At 37.8% G+C, this 16,453-nt stretch overlaps 1 protein-coding gene across 1 annotated transcript in view; it reads right to left on the bottom strand.

The window, feature by feature from the left end:
* IL1RAPL1 (interleukin 1 receptor accessory protein-like 1) overlaps positions 1 to 16,453 on the bottom strand; it is a 1,088,386-nt gene that overhangs the window by 501,973 nt on the left and 569,960 nt on the right. The window contains exon 3 of the mRNA XM_004689926.1: positions 10,531 to 10,810. Within this exon, the coding sequence (XP_004689983.1) occupies positions 10,531 to 10,810 (280 nt within the window). The remainder of the gene's footprint in view (positions 1 to 10,530; positions 10,811 to 16,453) is intronic.

Genomic DNA, 16,453 nt, shown 5'->3' with positions numbered 1-16,453 from the left:
GTGTGTGTGTATGAGAGAGGGAGAGAGAGGGGGAGAGAGGGAGAGAAGGAGAGAGGGGGAGAGAGGGAGAGAAGGAGAGAGAGGGGGAGAGAGGGAGAGAAGGAGAGAGAGGGAGAGAGGAAGAGAGAGGGAGAGAGGGAGAGAGGAAGAGAGAGGGAGAGAGAGGGGGAGAGAGAGGGAGAGAGAGGGAGAGAAGAGACATGCTGAGCTGAGACACTCTTTCCCCCCTGGCCTCATGGCTGGGGGCTGGTGGCTTGGCTCTTGATCAGTTTTTATTGTGCTATTGGGGTTCCAAGTCAGTGGAACTGGTAGGATGCACTAGTTAACTTGTATCTCTCTTTCTCTTTCCCTGGGTTGTTCCTTTTCTTTCCCATTTGTAATTGAACCCATTATTGACCTGTGTGTGTGTGTTGTAGTACAATTGAATCTTAAGCGTGCCGGTGAGGCCCCACAGACAGGCAACCCAGGTCACATTGGGTTTCCCCGTAACAATTCTATAAAACATACTTAATTCAGAATCACTACTATATACGTCATTGGATGCTGTGAATTAAGAGTATATCAACTTGGGTGAAATATTAAAATTGGTCAGAAATACAGTAAGACAGAGTGGACAGAAATATCTGAACTCTAAGGACTTTGATCTTTCAAAATAGTATTTCAAACCCTCCCTTTATTGGGTTCCCATGTCCTTTTATATCATGGAACAACATATTTTAGAACAATCTGGAAATGGACAGAGGTGTACAGTTCCTTTGTGATGTGAAAGAAGTGTTATTATAAGTTATTAGGCAATTTTAGACAAGAGTAGACATGAAAGTTGAAGTTCTGATATGAATTACCTTCAAGCTATCTTTTTGGAGCACCCCTTATAAGTTATTTGTGGAGTCCGAGAAGTACTTGGATTTCACTTCCAAGAAGGTAGCCTTTGAGGATGAGTCTTTGTACCAAGTGGGCTAAACTGGACAGATCTTAAGGCACCTGTTCTTTTCATTCTTAAAAGGGAAGGCACAAAAATTACTGTCTCAAAGACTTGTTCAGATCAAACCTTCAGGTACAGGAGGAGCCTTATATGGCTTAATTCATTGCTGTGTTCCCAGTGACTAGCCCTGTGACTGGTGTGGGGTAGATACTTCCTAATGCATTGAAATAAGTTGAACATACACAGTATCAAATTGTCTAGCAAAATTTACATCCAAATTCCAAAATTTCTTCTGTGACAGAATGTAGACTGTTTGTTAACAGTCTATATTCAGAGAATTGGTTTATAGAGAAAAGAAAAGACAGCCTAAGCCTCAATATTCTAAGTAGAGGGAGTAAATGTTTGTTGTCAGATTGTTGGAATCAATTTTCAAATGGAGTAGCCATTAAAAATGAATTGAAAGTGAGCCTTCCCTGGTGGCACAATGGGTTAAATCACGGCACTAGAAAGCTAGCCACAGCCGCTTCAGCACGAGTTTGATCCACAGCCATGAAGGTGACCCACATGGTGCAGCAGACCTCCTTTGTCTCACCCACTGCTCCCCTCAGCACTGTACTTGGTTGATCAGTCTGTTCTGTTCCCCAATTGTCTCTGATGAATCTTCTCACTGCCCCTGCACCTCTGGCCTATACCACAGTTTTGTATGCATAGATAATTAAATCTTTAAAAAAGAGAATTGACAATAATGTAAAAATCTTTCAGGCAAGTAGAGGAAGATCTCTCTGAAATATAACTATATATAGTTATTAATATTAATAAATTATATATAGTTATTTAAAACACACAATATGATAGTTTAAAAATGCATCTATATTATGGAATAAGTACTATGATTAAGATAAACAACACATCTACCAGCTAGTTATCAAATCTTTTAAAGAGATGGATTTTTATGAGTGTCAGTGGTAATGGAATTGAAGGATCTACTTTGACATTCTGTATTGCTAAATAATGATATGGGGTCTAATACCCTTTCCACGTCATATTTATAATATGTAGATATGTATGTGGCTAGATATACATATATAGGTATATGTGTGTATGTGTATGTGTCAAGTAAATATAGTTTATAGTTTATATAGTTTATATAGTATCACTTATATAGTTTATATATTATTACTATAGTCTAAGAAATAGGCATAAATTGTTTGAATTTAACATTTCAAGAATAGATCTACATGTGGCTATTTAAATAAGCTAACATTAAAAATTCAGTTCTTCTATGGCACCAGGACCATGGTGTGACTTTGTGAATGGAATCCACATGCTAAGACTGGCAGGATAGGAAACACTGAACACTGGGCCTTGCCAAGCCTTGAAACTATCATCCAAGTAGAGGAATATCTATCTTAAAACTGCTTTGCATGATAGAATAAACTGTATTGCTTAAGCCACTGTTCTGTAATATGAACTATAACTAATCCAACCTGATGTGATATTACTTTTAAATGTTTTCTATCTCTCCCCATCCCTCTCTTTCTCTTTCCCTCTCTCGTTCTCTTCCCCCCTACTCTCTCTTCCCCTCTCCCCTGTTCTTTAAAACAATTCAAGACATTTTCCTGAAACCAGTGGATGAGACTTCAAATGCTGTTCATTCACTCCATAATCTGGACTCTTATGACCTTCATGAGAGAAAATAGATAGTTCCGAATATATAATTTTGAGACATAATGAAATAGGTTAAATGCTCATTCAATTACCTCTTTAAAGTTTTGTTTTATTACCTCAGATTTTATATCATGAAACAGCTACTATATGCAGAGCTGCCTGAAAGACAGAAATGTTGCTGTAAAATCTACATAAATTTAGGGCAGAGCAAACTGGAGAGAAAAGTCATATTGATTCTACAACTAACAGTTAGGAAAATGAATGTAAGAAGCTTGTATGTAAACTAATTAGAGTAACCCAATTGTCCATTTCCTGGATATCAGAAATACTTGAAAAAGAGGGGATTATTGTCATCGATCCTTCTTCAGTAATGTCAATGTGGTCATTTTTAATTGGCTGTGAGTGTGACTTAGAATTTGAGCAAACAGTGTAGCTGACCCCAAAACTGAGGCAATCGGAAAGTGATGTGGAGGGGTGGGAGCAGAGGAAGGGGTCCCAATAGAGCATGGGGGAGACTTCTGGGCCTTTCTGTGTATGTTACAGAAACATGCGTTTGTGGAGGTTTGAACTATCACCCCTGAAACAATGGCAATGATGTAAACCAACTTTACCTCAAAACAAAAAAGAAAGAAGAGGAAGCTTATGTATTTGTTAGGGGTGGGTATGGTGGTATTGGGGATATTAATATTTCTTAATCATTTCAAAAAATTTAAAGGAAGACTGGAAATCAAAGAAAAAATCACCAGAAGTCTATTTAAGAACACCCATCATTCATTCAACAAATACTAATAATGTTTTACTAAATACAAGACAAAGACAGGAAATTGTGTCCTAACAGTGTATGTGGAGGGATGGACCGCGTGTGTTCAGTCAGCCTAGCCGTAAGGTATTGCAGTTACTTTGTATCCCACTCTCTTTCCCTGGGTTTCCTATTCCTTTCCCCTTTTGTAGATAAACCCGTTATTGACCCTTTCGTGTGTGCCTGCAGTATAACTGAATTGTGAGCACAGGGGTGAGGCCCCACAGACAGGTGGCCCAGTCCACTCTGGGCTACCCTGTAACAGGAAGAGCACACGGGAGTATGGCGAAGTGGTGGTGGGCAGTTTATGGTGGATACAACCAAGGTGAAAAAATGTACAAAATGAAGAATGATGATGATAGAGATTATATCTACATCTATATCTATAGATATATAACATTTTAAAAATTAAAAAAAAAAACCTTACATTCCCAAACTGAGGTGTCAATAAAAGTTAGAATAAGGTTTGAGGTCTTTGCAACATACTGAAATATCTGGGTTATTCTAATAATTTCAACAGCCTTCAGGAACACTAGTGGAAAAAAAATGCTAGGGAGATACTTAGAGAAAGGGAGGCCCTGATAATTTATGAAGAGAAAGACAGATTCAGCTAAATCTGCCTCTTACTTTATTTTAGCCTTCAGTGATCTCAAACAAGGTCAACAGAAGAACTATCCAAAAGAGTTCAGCCCACACTGAAGAAGAATCATGTACTAATAAAATGGTTGTTGCTTTAAGTCATTTTGTATTCAGGTGCTTTCCCACTGCAATCAATAACAGAAACAAGTCTTTGGAGCAATATGGGAAAGGTAAGTAATGATAAACATATCCTGGATCCTCTTCAAGAAATAATCCTGTGTTATTCAGACAGGCAATGAAATAAAATGAAATTTCAGTTGGAAGAACAAAGAGTGAAAATAAGGAAATTTTATAACTTAATCTGCAAACAGGCAGGTTGATGAGAATAAAACACAATGTGCCTATGGAGAAAAAGACCCAAGTGAGTCTAGAGAAAATGGTTGAAACTGAGTGGGTAATGGAGGGATATAACCAATACCGTCTTCAAACTTCACTTCGCTGGGTAACAGGGCCCATCAGACACTTTTTGGCAGAGAAATAAGATAGCATCCCCTTTGCAGACATACGATTCTGTAGCTATGTGGAATAGTAACTAAAATGGAAAAAGTACCTCAAGACAGAGAAACCACTTAAGAGTATATTGGCCCCTGAAATGCAGGGGATGCTGTGGAGAGTGCAGAGAAATATTTAGAACTAAGGACCCATCTAAATTGACCACAAAGTGATATGACAATTGAAGCTAATAGGTATTTCTTGAAGGAAAAAAAAAAGTATTTTTTAAAATATTTATTTATTTATGCATACAGAACTGGGGTACAAGCCAGAGGTGCAGGGGCAGTGAGAGGATTCACCAGAGACAGAGTGGGGAGCAGAACAGGCAGATGGACGAAGTTCACTGCTGAGGGGAGCAGCAGGTGAGACAGGAGAGGTCTGTCGCGCCATGTGGGTCCAGGGCTGGGGTTGAACTCGCACTGGAGTGGCTGCAGCCAGCTTACAGTGCTGTGTCCTAGCCCGCTGTGCCACCAGGGAGGGCCCAAGGAAAACAAAAGTTTCCCATGGCATGAAAAAATGAATTCAAAGACATTTCAAAGTTAGACTGGGCAGGTCTTGGCAACCAATTAAGGAAAGGTAAGGAAATGAAGGCAACAATGATAAGTGATTATTATGTGGAACTATGGAATGATGGTGGTGCGATTTGTTAGGAGAGAAAGGAGATGTGAGCAGGAGATTGGTGTGTTGAAGAAGATATTGATAATAGATTTTGGTACATGCTGAAGTCAATGCTCTTAGGCACACATGAAGAAAATCCTGTCAGGAAATTTTCAATGTACTTCTCGTGCTTATGAAAATATTTGGGATTTTTTTGAGTCGCCAATAAATACTTAATAAGTGGAGTAGAGTTACTGCAAAAAATAAGAAGGATCGGGGAGTAGTGAATCACAAGCTGGCCGCATAATATAATTCTATATATGCATTTAACTGATATGTACATCAATACTTTTTAAACAATAATAGATTTTTAAAGCTCTACAATTAATTCCAATATGCAGCCGAAGTTGAAAAGAAGTAATGCAGAAGGACAAAGGGAAACAGGTAAAAATGAAATTCTGGCAACCACTAGCATTTCAGAGAAATTCAAAGGAAGAGCATCCTGAAGAAATTCACTGAACAACCTTTAGGAGAGCTTTAGATTTAGTAAAGATCATTGATGACTTGATGTTCTTTCTAACAAGTAAAATTTGAATAGGGTAGCAAAGAAGTCAAACTTTATTCTACCAACAATTTTTGTAGTATAAACAACCTCATGCTAAAATTTATATAAAAGACCCTACAATTGCTCAAAAATCTTGGAAAAGAAGGATAAAGTGGAAGATCTCTCCTAACTTGAGTCAGACTCCACTCCAATTAAACACTTTGGATGAGGCTATTGTGTTGTCCTGTTCCCTAGTTTCAACTGATGTCTCTTCTATAACACATTTATTTGCTGAGGTCTCCATGTTTTTCATCTGTCTCAAGAAATTTTATAATTACTAGCTGAAGTATTTTTATGAGGATTGTTTGAAAAAAATTGTTAGTTACTCAACATCAGATTCATCTCAGTGATGGAATGTGTTGATGTCTTCTCAAAATGTGTGCAAGATTTACATACTAAAAACTGGAAAATGACAATGAGTAAATCAAAGAAACAAATCCAGAATAAATGAAGAGAACTGCTACATCCATAGATTGGGAAATTCAACAGTAAAGATAAAAAAAGATACACATACAGTATACATACCCTCTCTAAATATGTATGCAGGTACCATAAATCTGCATCTGTTCATTACAATATGCTATAGAAATAAAAATTAAGCATATTCTCTTTAGCAAAAAAAAAACCTAATAACTTGTTCAAATTGATATATGATGTTAAGGTTATTCCTAGCACCATTCTAGTAAATATTTTTGTTGTATAAACAACCTCATGCTAAAATTTATATAAAACAGACCCTTAAACTGCTCAAAAATTTTGGAAAAGAAGGATAAAATGGGAAATCTCGCTTAACTTGGCATTTAGTCCTAATAAGTAGCTACACTAACCAAGACAGCGTGGGAGCAGTAGGGGGATAGATATAAAGTTCTAGAATATGGAATAGATAATCCAGAAATAGACCAACATAAACATGTCCCACTGATTTTGAATTGAAAGCAGTATATTATTTCAACAAGTGGTGCTGGAGCAAATGTCACCTCTTCAAAAAGCTAAACCTTGGCCTAAATAAACCTTACACCTTATACAAATATTAACTCAAAATGGATCACAGACAAATACAACATATAAAGCAACAGAATTTTTGGCAAAACATATTAATTTTAAAAAGAGAAACCTCCAGAATTCAGGGCAAAGCAAAGAAATATTAAACCTCACACAAAAACTGGAAACAAAATATGAACTGCACTGCGTCAAATTAAAAAGGTTTTCTCTGCACAAGATCCAGTTAGGAAGATAAAAATACATACTACAGTTTGACAAAAAATACTTGTATAACACATACCCAGAAAAGGACTCCTATCTAGAATATATGAAGGATTCTAAAATTTCATCAGGAAGACAACAAATAAACCAATCATAAACAGGCAAAAGACTTCAAAAAGTTCTCTCACTAAAAAAAAAAAAAATAGATGGCAAACCAGCACACGAAATATGTTGAATAAATATCATTAGTCATGAGTGAAATGCAGATTGAAAGGACAGTGAAATATTATGACTATACTTACAATGAAATATAATAACAATACCAAACACTGCAAGGAGGTGGAGAAAATGTATCACTCATACACTGCTGATGGAAATGAAAATGGAACAGTTGCCCTGGTAAACAGTTTGATAGTTTCTTACATGACTAAACATGCAACAAGCATAAAATTCAAATCTACTTTTGGGCATTTATCCCAGAAAAATGAAGACAGGTCCGCAAAAATTTATACATGATTATTCATGGATGCCTTCTTTTCAAGAGGCAAAAACCTGAGAGCAACCCAGATGTCCTTTGATGAGTTAATGAATACTGTGAGAACATCCACACCATGGAACATTACTCAACGCTAAACAGGATCAATCGTTCAGCATGTTGTGGGGACACTCAACAACTTGGATAGATTTGAAAGGACTATGCTTCTAAAGGGCAGGTGCTATGTTTCCATTTATATAATATTCTTGAATTGAAAATAACCCGGATATAGAGGTCAGATACATAGTTCTCAGGGGGGATGGGAGTGGTAGGGAGGAAGGTGCATGTGAACAAGAGAGAAGCTTGAGATGGTGCCACTGTGCTCTTGACTTGATTAATGTCAACATCCTGATTATGACATTTACTAGTTTGGGAATGTTACCACTGAGAAAAACAGGAAATAGATTCATGGGTTCTCTGTATGATCTCTTGCAACTAAATATGAAGCTATAGTTACCTCAAACAGTAATTGTTTTTGTCAAATACAGGATGTCAAACAACTTTCTGTGCTTCCATTTGGGGGGTCATGAAAATGTTTACGTGTGCACCAGTGAGATCTATTAATAGACATAACAGTGAAGAATGAAGGAGCCAAAAAAGTGGAGATCAAGAGTATAAGAAAAATTTACATTGTTAGTAAAACGATTCTTTTGAATGGCAATAAAGGAAACGAAATTGTTACATAGCTCTCCTTCATTTATCTTTTCATGTAAAAATGTTAAAAAATTCTGGAAGGAAAAAATTAAGCAAAAAGCAGGTAGTACAGCGTAAATATTTATGTGGTATTATGCTGTTCAGCAGCAATACTAAGAGAAAGCAAAAGGAGAGGTCCTGTTCATTATACTGATTTCTATTGTTTACACTACTTATTTGTACATTTATAGGTGCAAATGCAAACTAGTTGCACATGTAAATACTTGTTCAACCTTTTTGTTAAGTTAATACACATCAGTAAGATCAGCACCTTTGAACAAAAACTAACATATTCAAGTTTCAAAAATTCTTTACAAATGGACTATTTAAATACTAATGGTGACAGTCCTGTGGCCTGATAGCTAACAGTGTACCAAAATGTCAAGTGACTCAACTCTCAGCTCTGGGCTTCCTTCATTTCATCACCCGGCATGCTCTTTAAACTGCTGTATGTAATGATTTTGAGTACTAGTTTCCAAATTGGAAAAGGGAAGCTTCAACTCATCTAGAATATTCGAAGTCCAGTGGCACAAGTAATCTTTTCTGTAGTTTATCACTTTCTCTAGAATATCCACTTGACACATACAAAAATTTAAGGTGTTTGTGTTTTAGTTTCACCTTCCATTAAAATATAGACATGTGAGCCTAGGAGAAATGTCATTGCTTCTCAAACGCTTTGACCTTTCATCCATTATCACGATGATAAATTCAGGGGCATTTTAATGCAATTTCTCAAAGCATGGGATCACAGTGTCTACTTAAACACATCAAAGAATTGCAACCTCAGTGCTTTAGAAATTCAGAATACTAATAAAAAGGCATCGTTATTTTCCCATCAACAATGAAGAATGAAATTAAGTGTTAGACTATGGACATTCAGCTCAATTCTAATTTCAGATAAATGGGGACAAACAGTTGACTATCCTGTGGAATCACCTTTATACATGCATGAACAGACAGAAATGATGATTTAGTTAAAGAAATATAGCAACTATGAAGTTAAATCAAATTATGATTAATCAAATAAGAGCCATGCCATGTAGTACTCTTTAACAGCACTGATGCTGCAGTTAAGTATTTATCAATGCCCCCATCAAACCTCTGGTTCTGTGAAGTTATGTTTGTACACAAAAGGCTCGGTGGGCCCTAAGGGAACGAGCAAGCATTGTCAAAAGAAGGATGCATGGTTCTTTTATACTCTTTTTGACATTTTCCCCAAGCACAACTTGCATTCATTCATATAACTTAAAATACATTTGTCCATGTTAGAAGATTTCTGACACATTTCTGTAGCTTTGGCCTGCTAGTCCTACTTGGAGCCATGACTCAACACTAAAGGGCATTTGTGGAGGTGGTGGGTAATGGCAGTCAGTAGCCCTAAGAGAGAGGGCTGAGAACTGCTCATCAGAATTTCAGAAGCAGCCATCAAATTTTGATTTGAAAAATATACACTAGCTGATGATTCGGTGACTTTGTCTAAATTGAGAATCAGCCACTATAGATTTGACCTTATCTCTCTTAATAAGGCAAAAGATAAAAAGACAAAGAAATAGCTTGAAATACACCCTCTATTATGCCTACACCCTGCATTGCTAATGCTCTCATAGTCTAATGATATCCAAAACCATTCATGCGGGGTGTGATTCACAATCCATGAAGGGCTAAATGCTTAAATCGGGATTTTTAACTGCTAATGCATTCCATGGATACAGTCTCAACGCATTATCATTAAGTAAACTACATATGTCTCTTCCACAAGTAGACAAAGATGTATAGATTGGGGTGAGTATGTTTGTGGACAAAGTTATGAACTTTGTATTGCTATTTAACTTTTGTATTGGTCCTGAGGGGCCAGTGAAAATTATTGTTATCGATCCAGCATCTCTAGCTAAAATGATCTGGGACACAACCTTCTCATTCCCTATCATGGCAAGGCAGCCTTTCTCTTCCTGAGCACATATGTTACCTAAATCATCCTATGAACCAGAGGTATCTGTGCTCTGTCTGTCTGTGAAGGGCAATAACAAAAATGTTACAACCCATTTAGCAATAAACTATGCATCCTTTCTGCAAGTTTTTGCTTACATTTTATTTGCAACATTTCACCTCCCCTATAAATTTCATTTCAGTCTTTAGTAATTTCTGGCAACATAAGTAGATACACAGATGGTAACTCTTTTCTCCAAAAGCTAGAAATAATGTCTCAATATAAATTCCAATCCCATCTTTTTATGATTTAGGTACGAAATTTGAGAAGGCAGCCACACACACAAATATTGAGACAATACCTGGAGGTGAAAGGAAGGGCAGTATAATTTCAGTTTAATAAGGCAAGGTGTGATTTTCCTGATTCAGCAGAAATAAAACTGAAAGGTTACCTGATGACACACGCATAAAGACCGCTATCTTGAAGTAATGTTGGTCGGAACCAAATAGAATCTTCTTCCTTGCTCATTCTACTTCCATCAAAAGCTATTGGCTCTTCGAAGTCTCCAGGACCAGAGCTTTTGTACCACATCAAACTGAGTCCAGCACTTTGGGCTAGGGAGTAATTTGCTCTGATATAGCCATAAAAGAGCGCACATTTGATCCGAACAGGCTCTCCCACCAAAACTTGGTATTTCTTGATATCGACAGACCAATCAGTACATCCATCAGCTATAGTAAAAGAGAGAAAGAGAAAGAGAGGATTTTAAGCAATTAGTTCATTCATTCTTTCAACAAATATTTATCAACCACCTGTAAATACAAATATAAAAGACCACATGCTACTCTTGCCACAGATTACACAGCAGTGGATGGCGCCGAAAGCAATTTGTCCTGCTAAACAAACACTATATTCATTGCTTAGTTTGCTTCTGCTGCTAATTATTCTTAGTTTATATCAATGCTGTGGTATTGGTTTGTTGCCTTTCTATTGCAAATTCAACATTTTGACTGAGTATTTCACTTATACGTGGACTACAGAGGGGAAAAAAAACACACACACACAAAGGAACAGGCAAAACTAAACCCAAATAAACCTTAGAAATCTAACTTTTGAATTGAGGCTACCAGAGGGGGAGGGGAGAGGTGGGAAGTCAAAGGGGACTACAGCAAAGGACTAAGGTGCCTTGGTGATGGGTGTGCAGGGTGTGCTGTTGTGACATACATCGGAGAAGGTGTGGTGCTATGTCTCTGAATCACACGGACGGCTGTGAACCAATGTTACTGCGATTAAAAATATATATATATATATATATATATATATATATATATTTAGAAAAATGGATCTGGACCTTTGAACTGTATTTCCTTTGCTCCCTGGTCCAGCAGGCTGCCTGAGAGGTCTCCCCACACTATGCAGCATGTGCTTCTCCAGTCACTGGCCCCTGCAGTGTACGGCAGCCAGCGGCCTGGAGACTTTTCAGCAGAGCCTCAGGTGAGACACCTTCCCCGGTACCTGCAAGGGCTAATCTCAGAGTGGCACATAAGTGACTTCAGTCATTCACAGACTCAGGTACTTTTCCAGTGAGCTTTGGATCTCAGCTCCAGGGCTGAGAGGATAGGACACTCACTTCTTTGCTCCATGTCTGTCAGAGATAACAATAGTGACTTTTCTAGTCTTCAGGGTTCTCTTTTGCTATGGATTGACTATTTGTGGCCACATCCACCCCAAAATATTTATATGGTGAAGTCCCAAGGCCCGATGAGATGACATTTGGAGGTAGGGCCTTTGGCAGAGAATTAGATTTATACAAGTTTATGCAAGCAGAGCCCTCATTAAGGGTGCTTAGAAGACACTGGAACTTTTACTCCCTTTCTCTGTCCTGCGTGCTCACAGAGAAGAGGCTACGGGCGTACACACTAAGAAGCTGGTCACTGGTAAGCCACAAAGAGGACTCACATCCGACATCAAAGTGGCCAGCACCTCCATCTTTATCTGTAAGCTCTCAGACCTGTGAGAAAATAAATTCCTCTTGTGTAAGCCACTCAGTTTGTGATATTTGTTATGGCCTACTGAGCAGAGAAACCGATCTTTCTTTCTTATTAGCCAATCCATCATTATTCCGATATGCTGCTACAATTCATGATGCTTTCCATAAACCTTCCTTGTTCAAGTTAATGTGTGGTTTCCTCTCTGATTTGAACCACACTGATAAAATCAAGGAAAAAAGAGAGTGTGTGTGTGTGGGGGGGGGGAAGCTCTGATAGTGTTTTCCCAGCCAGAGTCAGAGATAGATGGTCACTTTACTCTGATTTCTGGGAACATCAGGGAGAGTGTAAAGTAGAAACCATGGTGGGAATGGGGTTGACAGGGGTGAGAAATAGTTGGGGCTCCTTTGATCTTGGAAACACCACCTTAATGTATTGACAAAGCTTTGTCACTGTTTCACTATATGTGCATGTGTGTGTATACACATGCACACACACACACAATACACAGGTCCCCACCTAACAGACATATGGCCATGATCATCATGACCGAAGCTGTGGATTTCCTGCTGAGATATAGCAACCCACTCTTAGCAGGGCAATCAGTTTGACATTGTTCACTGTGCACAAATGCTGAGAAGAAAGGTAAAAACAGAGATTAGCGCTCTATTAGAAGTAGCCTCTAAGTATCACAAGCAGAGTCTAACTGGCTACAGATGAAGAAGAGTACAAGTACAGCATCTTTAGACTAGGAGGAAGGATACAGAATTCATGGGGAAAATGATGGAGATGAAAGGGTGAATGTACATTGGAGCAAAGACGGCATGTGTGGAATTAATTATCTACATTTCTTATTTTAAATAATATCTAACATCTAATGAGCACTTCACCATGTGCTGAGTTCACACATTTTCATTTACCCTTCACAAAAATATCCATTGAGGCTTTTATAGTACTTTGTTCTCTATGTGGAACCTTTCTCACCATCCCCATGGCTTTCACCCAATCGCACCTCCTGGAAAAGGCCTTTATTAGCCATTTAGTCCGAAACACAACCTTCCTCTGTTGATCACTTGATACTGTCTGCATCATTGCCATGATTCCCGACAATGTCTGTTGCAGGGCTGGCACCCCCCAATAAACAGGATGATAGAACTGTACACAAACAGAGATGTCAAAAATCTAATTACATGTGATATTGATCAACACAATTTTGCATAATTGTCCTATTGAATGAGAAGAATCCTAGGTGGGATTTTATTTTAAACAATCATAATTGTGGTGATAAGCATGAAATTATCTTGTTTTACACTATATGAAATATAATACAATTCTAGAATCAAGTAATTTTACCTGAGACCATCTGTCAGAGAGGATATTACTGTTGATGAAAAATGTTGGAATACCTTCAAGGTAACAGTGTAAACAGTGAGATGAAATTATCCAAACTCTCGGAAGATTTGTAAGATAAAGCAAAATGCTTGAAGCTAAGAGCAAAACTATTTAGTATAGAAAGCTCTAAAAAGTTAGCAACAAATCAGTTCAAGAGGAGAAGTAGTGTAGGTGATAGACAGAGATATCAATACATATTTTCAGAATATATTTACTAAGAAATGTTGAAAAGAAAATCATAAATATAACTGAGAATTAAGCTTATTTGGTCCTCATTGTCAATCAGGAAAAAGACTTTCAAAAGGCTCAGAGTCACGTATCAAGGAAAAGGCAGGGGAGAAATGAGGACTGATAGCACCTTGGATACCAGAGACACTGAATGTTCATTAAAAAAAAATCATTTAATAACAGATGTAGGCTCTATGACTTACACAATTTTACTACCACTAAATTAAATGTGTGTGTGTGTAAGTGAACTATTACGTAAAAATGTTTTGATATATTTGGGGAATGATGGCAAACACTGTAAAGAACAATTCAAGATATTTACAAATTAGTTGGATAAAGACATTTCAATAAACAATGGATTTTCATCTCTTAAGTAATGGCATTAAAGTATTTTATTTTTTCCTTTGCTAAAATTTTGCCTCATTTGCACACACACAGACTCTCATTCTGCATATCAGTTTTTCCCAAATAATCTGAAAATAAGTTCAAAGACATGACACTTGAGCCTATGTGTTCAAAATGCATCTCCTTATGAATAAAGATACTTTTTCATATGGTCACAAAGTGCTTTTTAAAATATTGTGCAATGATCTATCTCAAATATTAAAATGTGATAACGTAAAACCTGTATCTTGATGAACAGAACTCTTCAGTTTTTCCTGACAACAGAAGTTCTGCTGGCTGAGGAACCATTATTCTACAACGTATTTCTAGACACCATTAATTATACCACGTTAGCTACCAGGTAACCCTCATTATTAAAAAAAAAAAAATCACCAGGGAATGGTGTAGACCAAAGGTATTTAATCTGCCTTCCTTTCTTTCAGGATAAAAGACGCTTCCACCCACCTCAGAAAGTTGCTACTGGTATTCTTCTTTATTTTTCTTTTATACAAAGTTTGCTTTGTTTTCTCAGGTGTTGTCCCCAGAGGATTTCACCACCAATTCACCCGTGCACCATCACCGTAGTTTCCTGTGTTCTCCCCATTTTGTTTTGATCCCTCCCTCTCCCCAAATGTCTCAGATTTTACAGTTACTTGTTTATTTTGGGTTTGTTTTGTTGTGGGCTTTTATGTTGTTATTATTATTCCTTGATCCCCTATCTTCCTTTTATAAGCGAAACCATTGGACATTTCTCTTTTTCCTTCTGACTTACTTCACTGAATGGTATTCATTTTTGATGGGAGGATCCCACAGAGATACTGTAGTTCAATGACTCCTTGATAGTACATACTCCATTGGCATCAACAGGACTTTATGAAGCCATAAAGTTGCATTAGGGAGGAGTGAGAAGTATGAAGCACCACAGTCACTCATTTTTGTCACCGCCTATAATGTACTGGGGGTTTTTAAGAAGACACTTATGGACTTATGATTTAGAACTAATTCCTTTACATGGAGTTCATACTGGTAAACCATATCATAAACAAAGGTAATATCATATGGATAATGTTAATATGTTAAAAAGAACAGGAAAACATTTTAAGTCACTATTACTACATATATAAGAGTTCAAAATAGTTCTGTTCATGCTTAGTAACAGGCCTGTAAGGTTGCATTCTTTCATGACAAGTCTAATCATAGAGCTTATACATACCATGTTTTAACATAAAAAGGTAAGCCTTTATTTATAAAGGGGCAAATTCTATTATTCAAAGTATGTACTTGGTAGGTGCATTAGCATAATGATAACAAAGTAATTAAGACTTCTGGGATAGTGTAATTGATGCTTCACAATGATCCCTTTGATACTAGGTGGATGTTTGATTTTCCAGCTACTTTAAGTATTACATGCTCACAGCTCACAGTTATCTCCTCCTCTTGAAATCACCCATCATTGACAGCGGTCATCATACTGGGAACTTACATGCACTTCATTGTGTCCATTGCCAATAATTGACTGATGTGCATGTATAAAAAGCTTCTCCTTTGTCTTGACAATTTTTTTCAAAGATTTATTTATTTATGTGCACAGAACTGTGGTACAGGCCAGAGATGCAGGGGCGGTGAGAGGCTTCACTAGAGACAGAGTGGACAGCAGAACAGGCTGACTGACCAAGTACACTGCTAAGGAGAGCAGCAGGTGGGTCAGGAGAGGTCTGCCACGCCATGTGGATCATCTCCGGGGTGGGGATCGAACTCATGCTGAAGTGGCTTTAGGTTCTTAGTGTGTGCTTTATTTTAACTCGCTGCACCAGGGAAGGCGACAATTTTATAGTGCTGATCATGTTCCGAAACTTTTCAGTGTTTGGACCCGACCATGCTTTGAGTTCCTCTGAACTTCCCACTCAGCTATTTCCCTATTTCTTCCCCCATTTCTAGGGTTACCCCGAAGAATACCTCATTAGCTGTGTACACCAAAAACCCTGTCTGGGTTCTGTCCTAGGACAGCTGACCTTACAGAAATTTAGATATCCAAATAGTAAGAGCTAACTTCATCCACTTCATCCTAGTTTCTGTCACAGGGGCTGTAGACATTAGTGCCTACAAGACATAATACTTATTTTTAGGGAACTCACATTCTAATAGAACAGACTGGAATTTAAAAACACAATATTGAAATGCAAAGATTGAAAATGCTGGGGGCTGGATGTAGTTTCCCTATCACGGGAAACCATTTGAGATGCTTGTCAGAAGTTACAAAGTTGGGCCCTCCCTGGTGGCGCAGCGGGTTAAAGCACACACTAAGAACCTAAAGCCACTTCCGCATGAGTTCGATCCCCGCCTGCCCCGGAAGTGACCACATGGCACAGCAGACCTCTCCTG

The sequence above is a fragment of the Condylura cristata genome, unplaced genomic scaffold (genome assembly GCF_000260355.1).
Source record: "Condylura cristata isolate star-nosed mole 26May11 unplaced genomic scaffold, ConCri1.0 scaffold00027, whole genome shotgun sequence".
Lineage (NCBI taxonomy): Eukaryota > Metazoa > Chordata > Mammalia > Eulipotyphla > Talpidae > Condylura > Condylura cristata.
The sequence above is the reverse complement of the archived record's forward strand: the minus strand, read 5'-3'. Positions and strand labels throughout refer to the sequence as shown.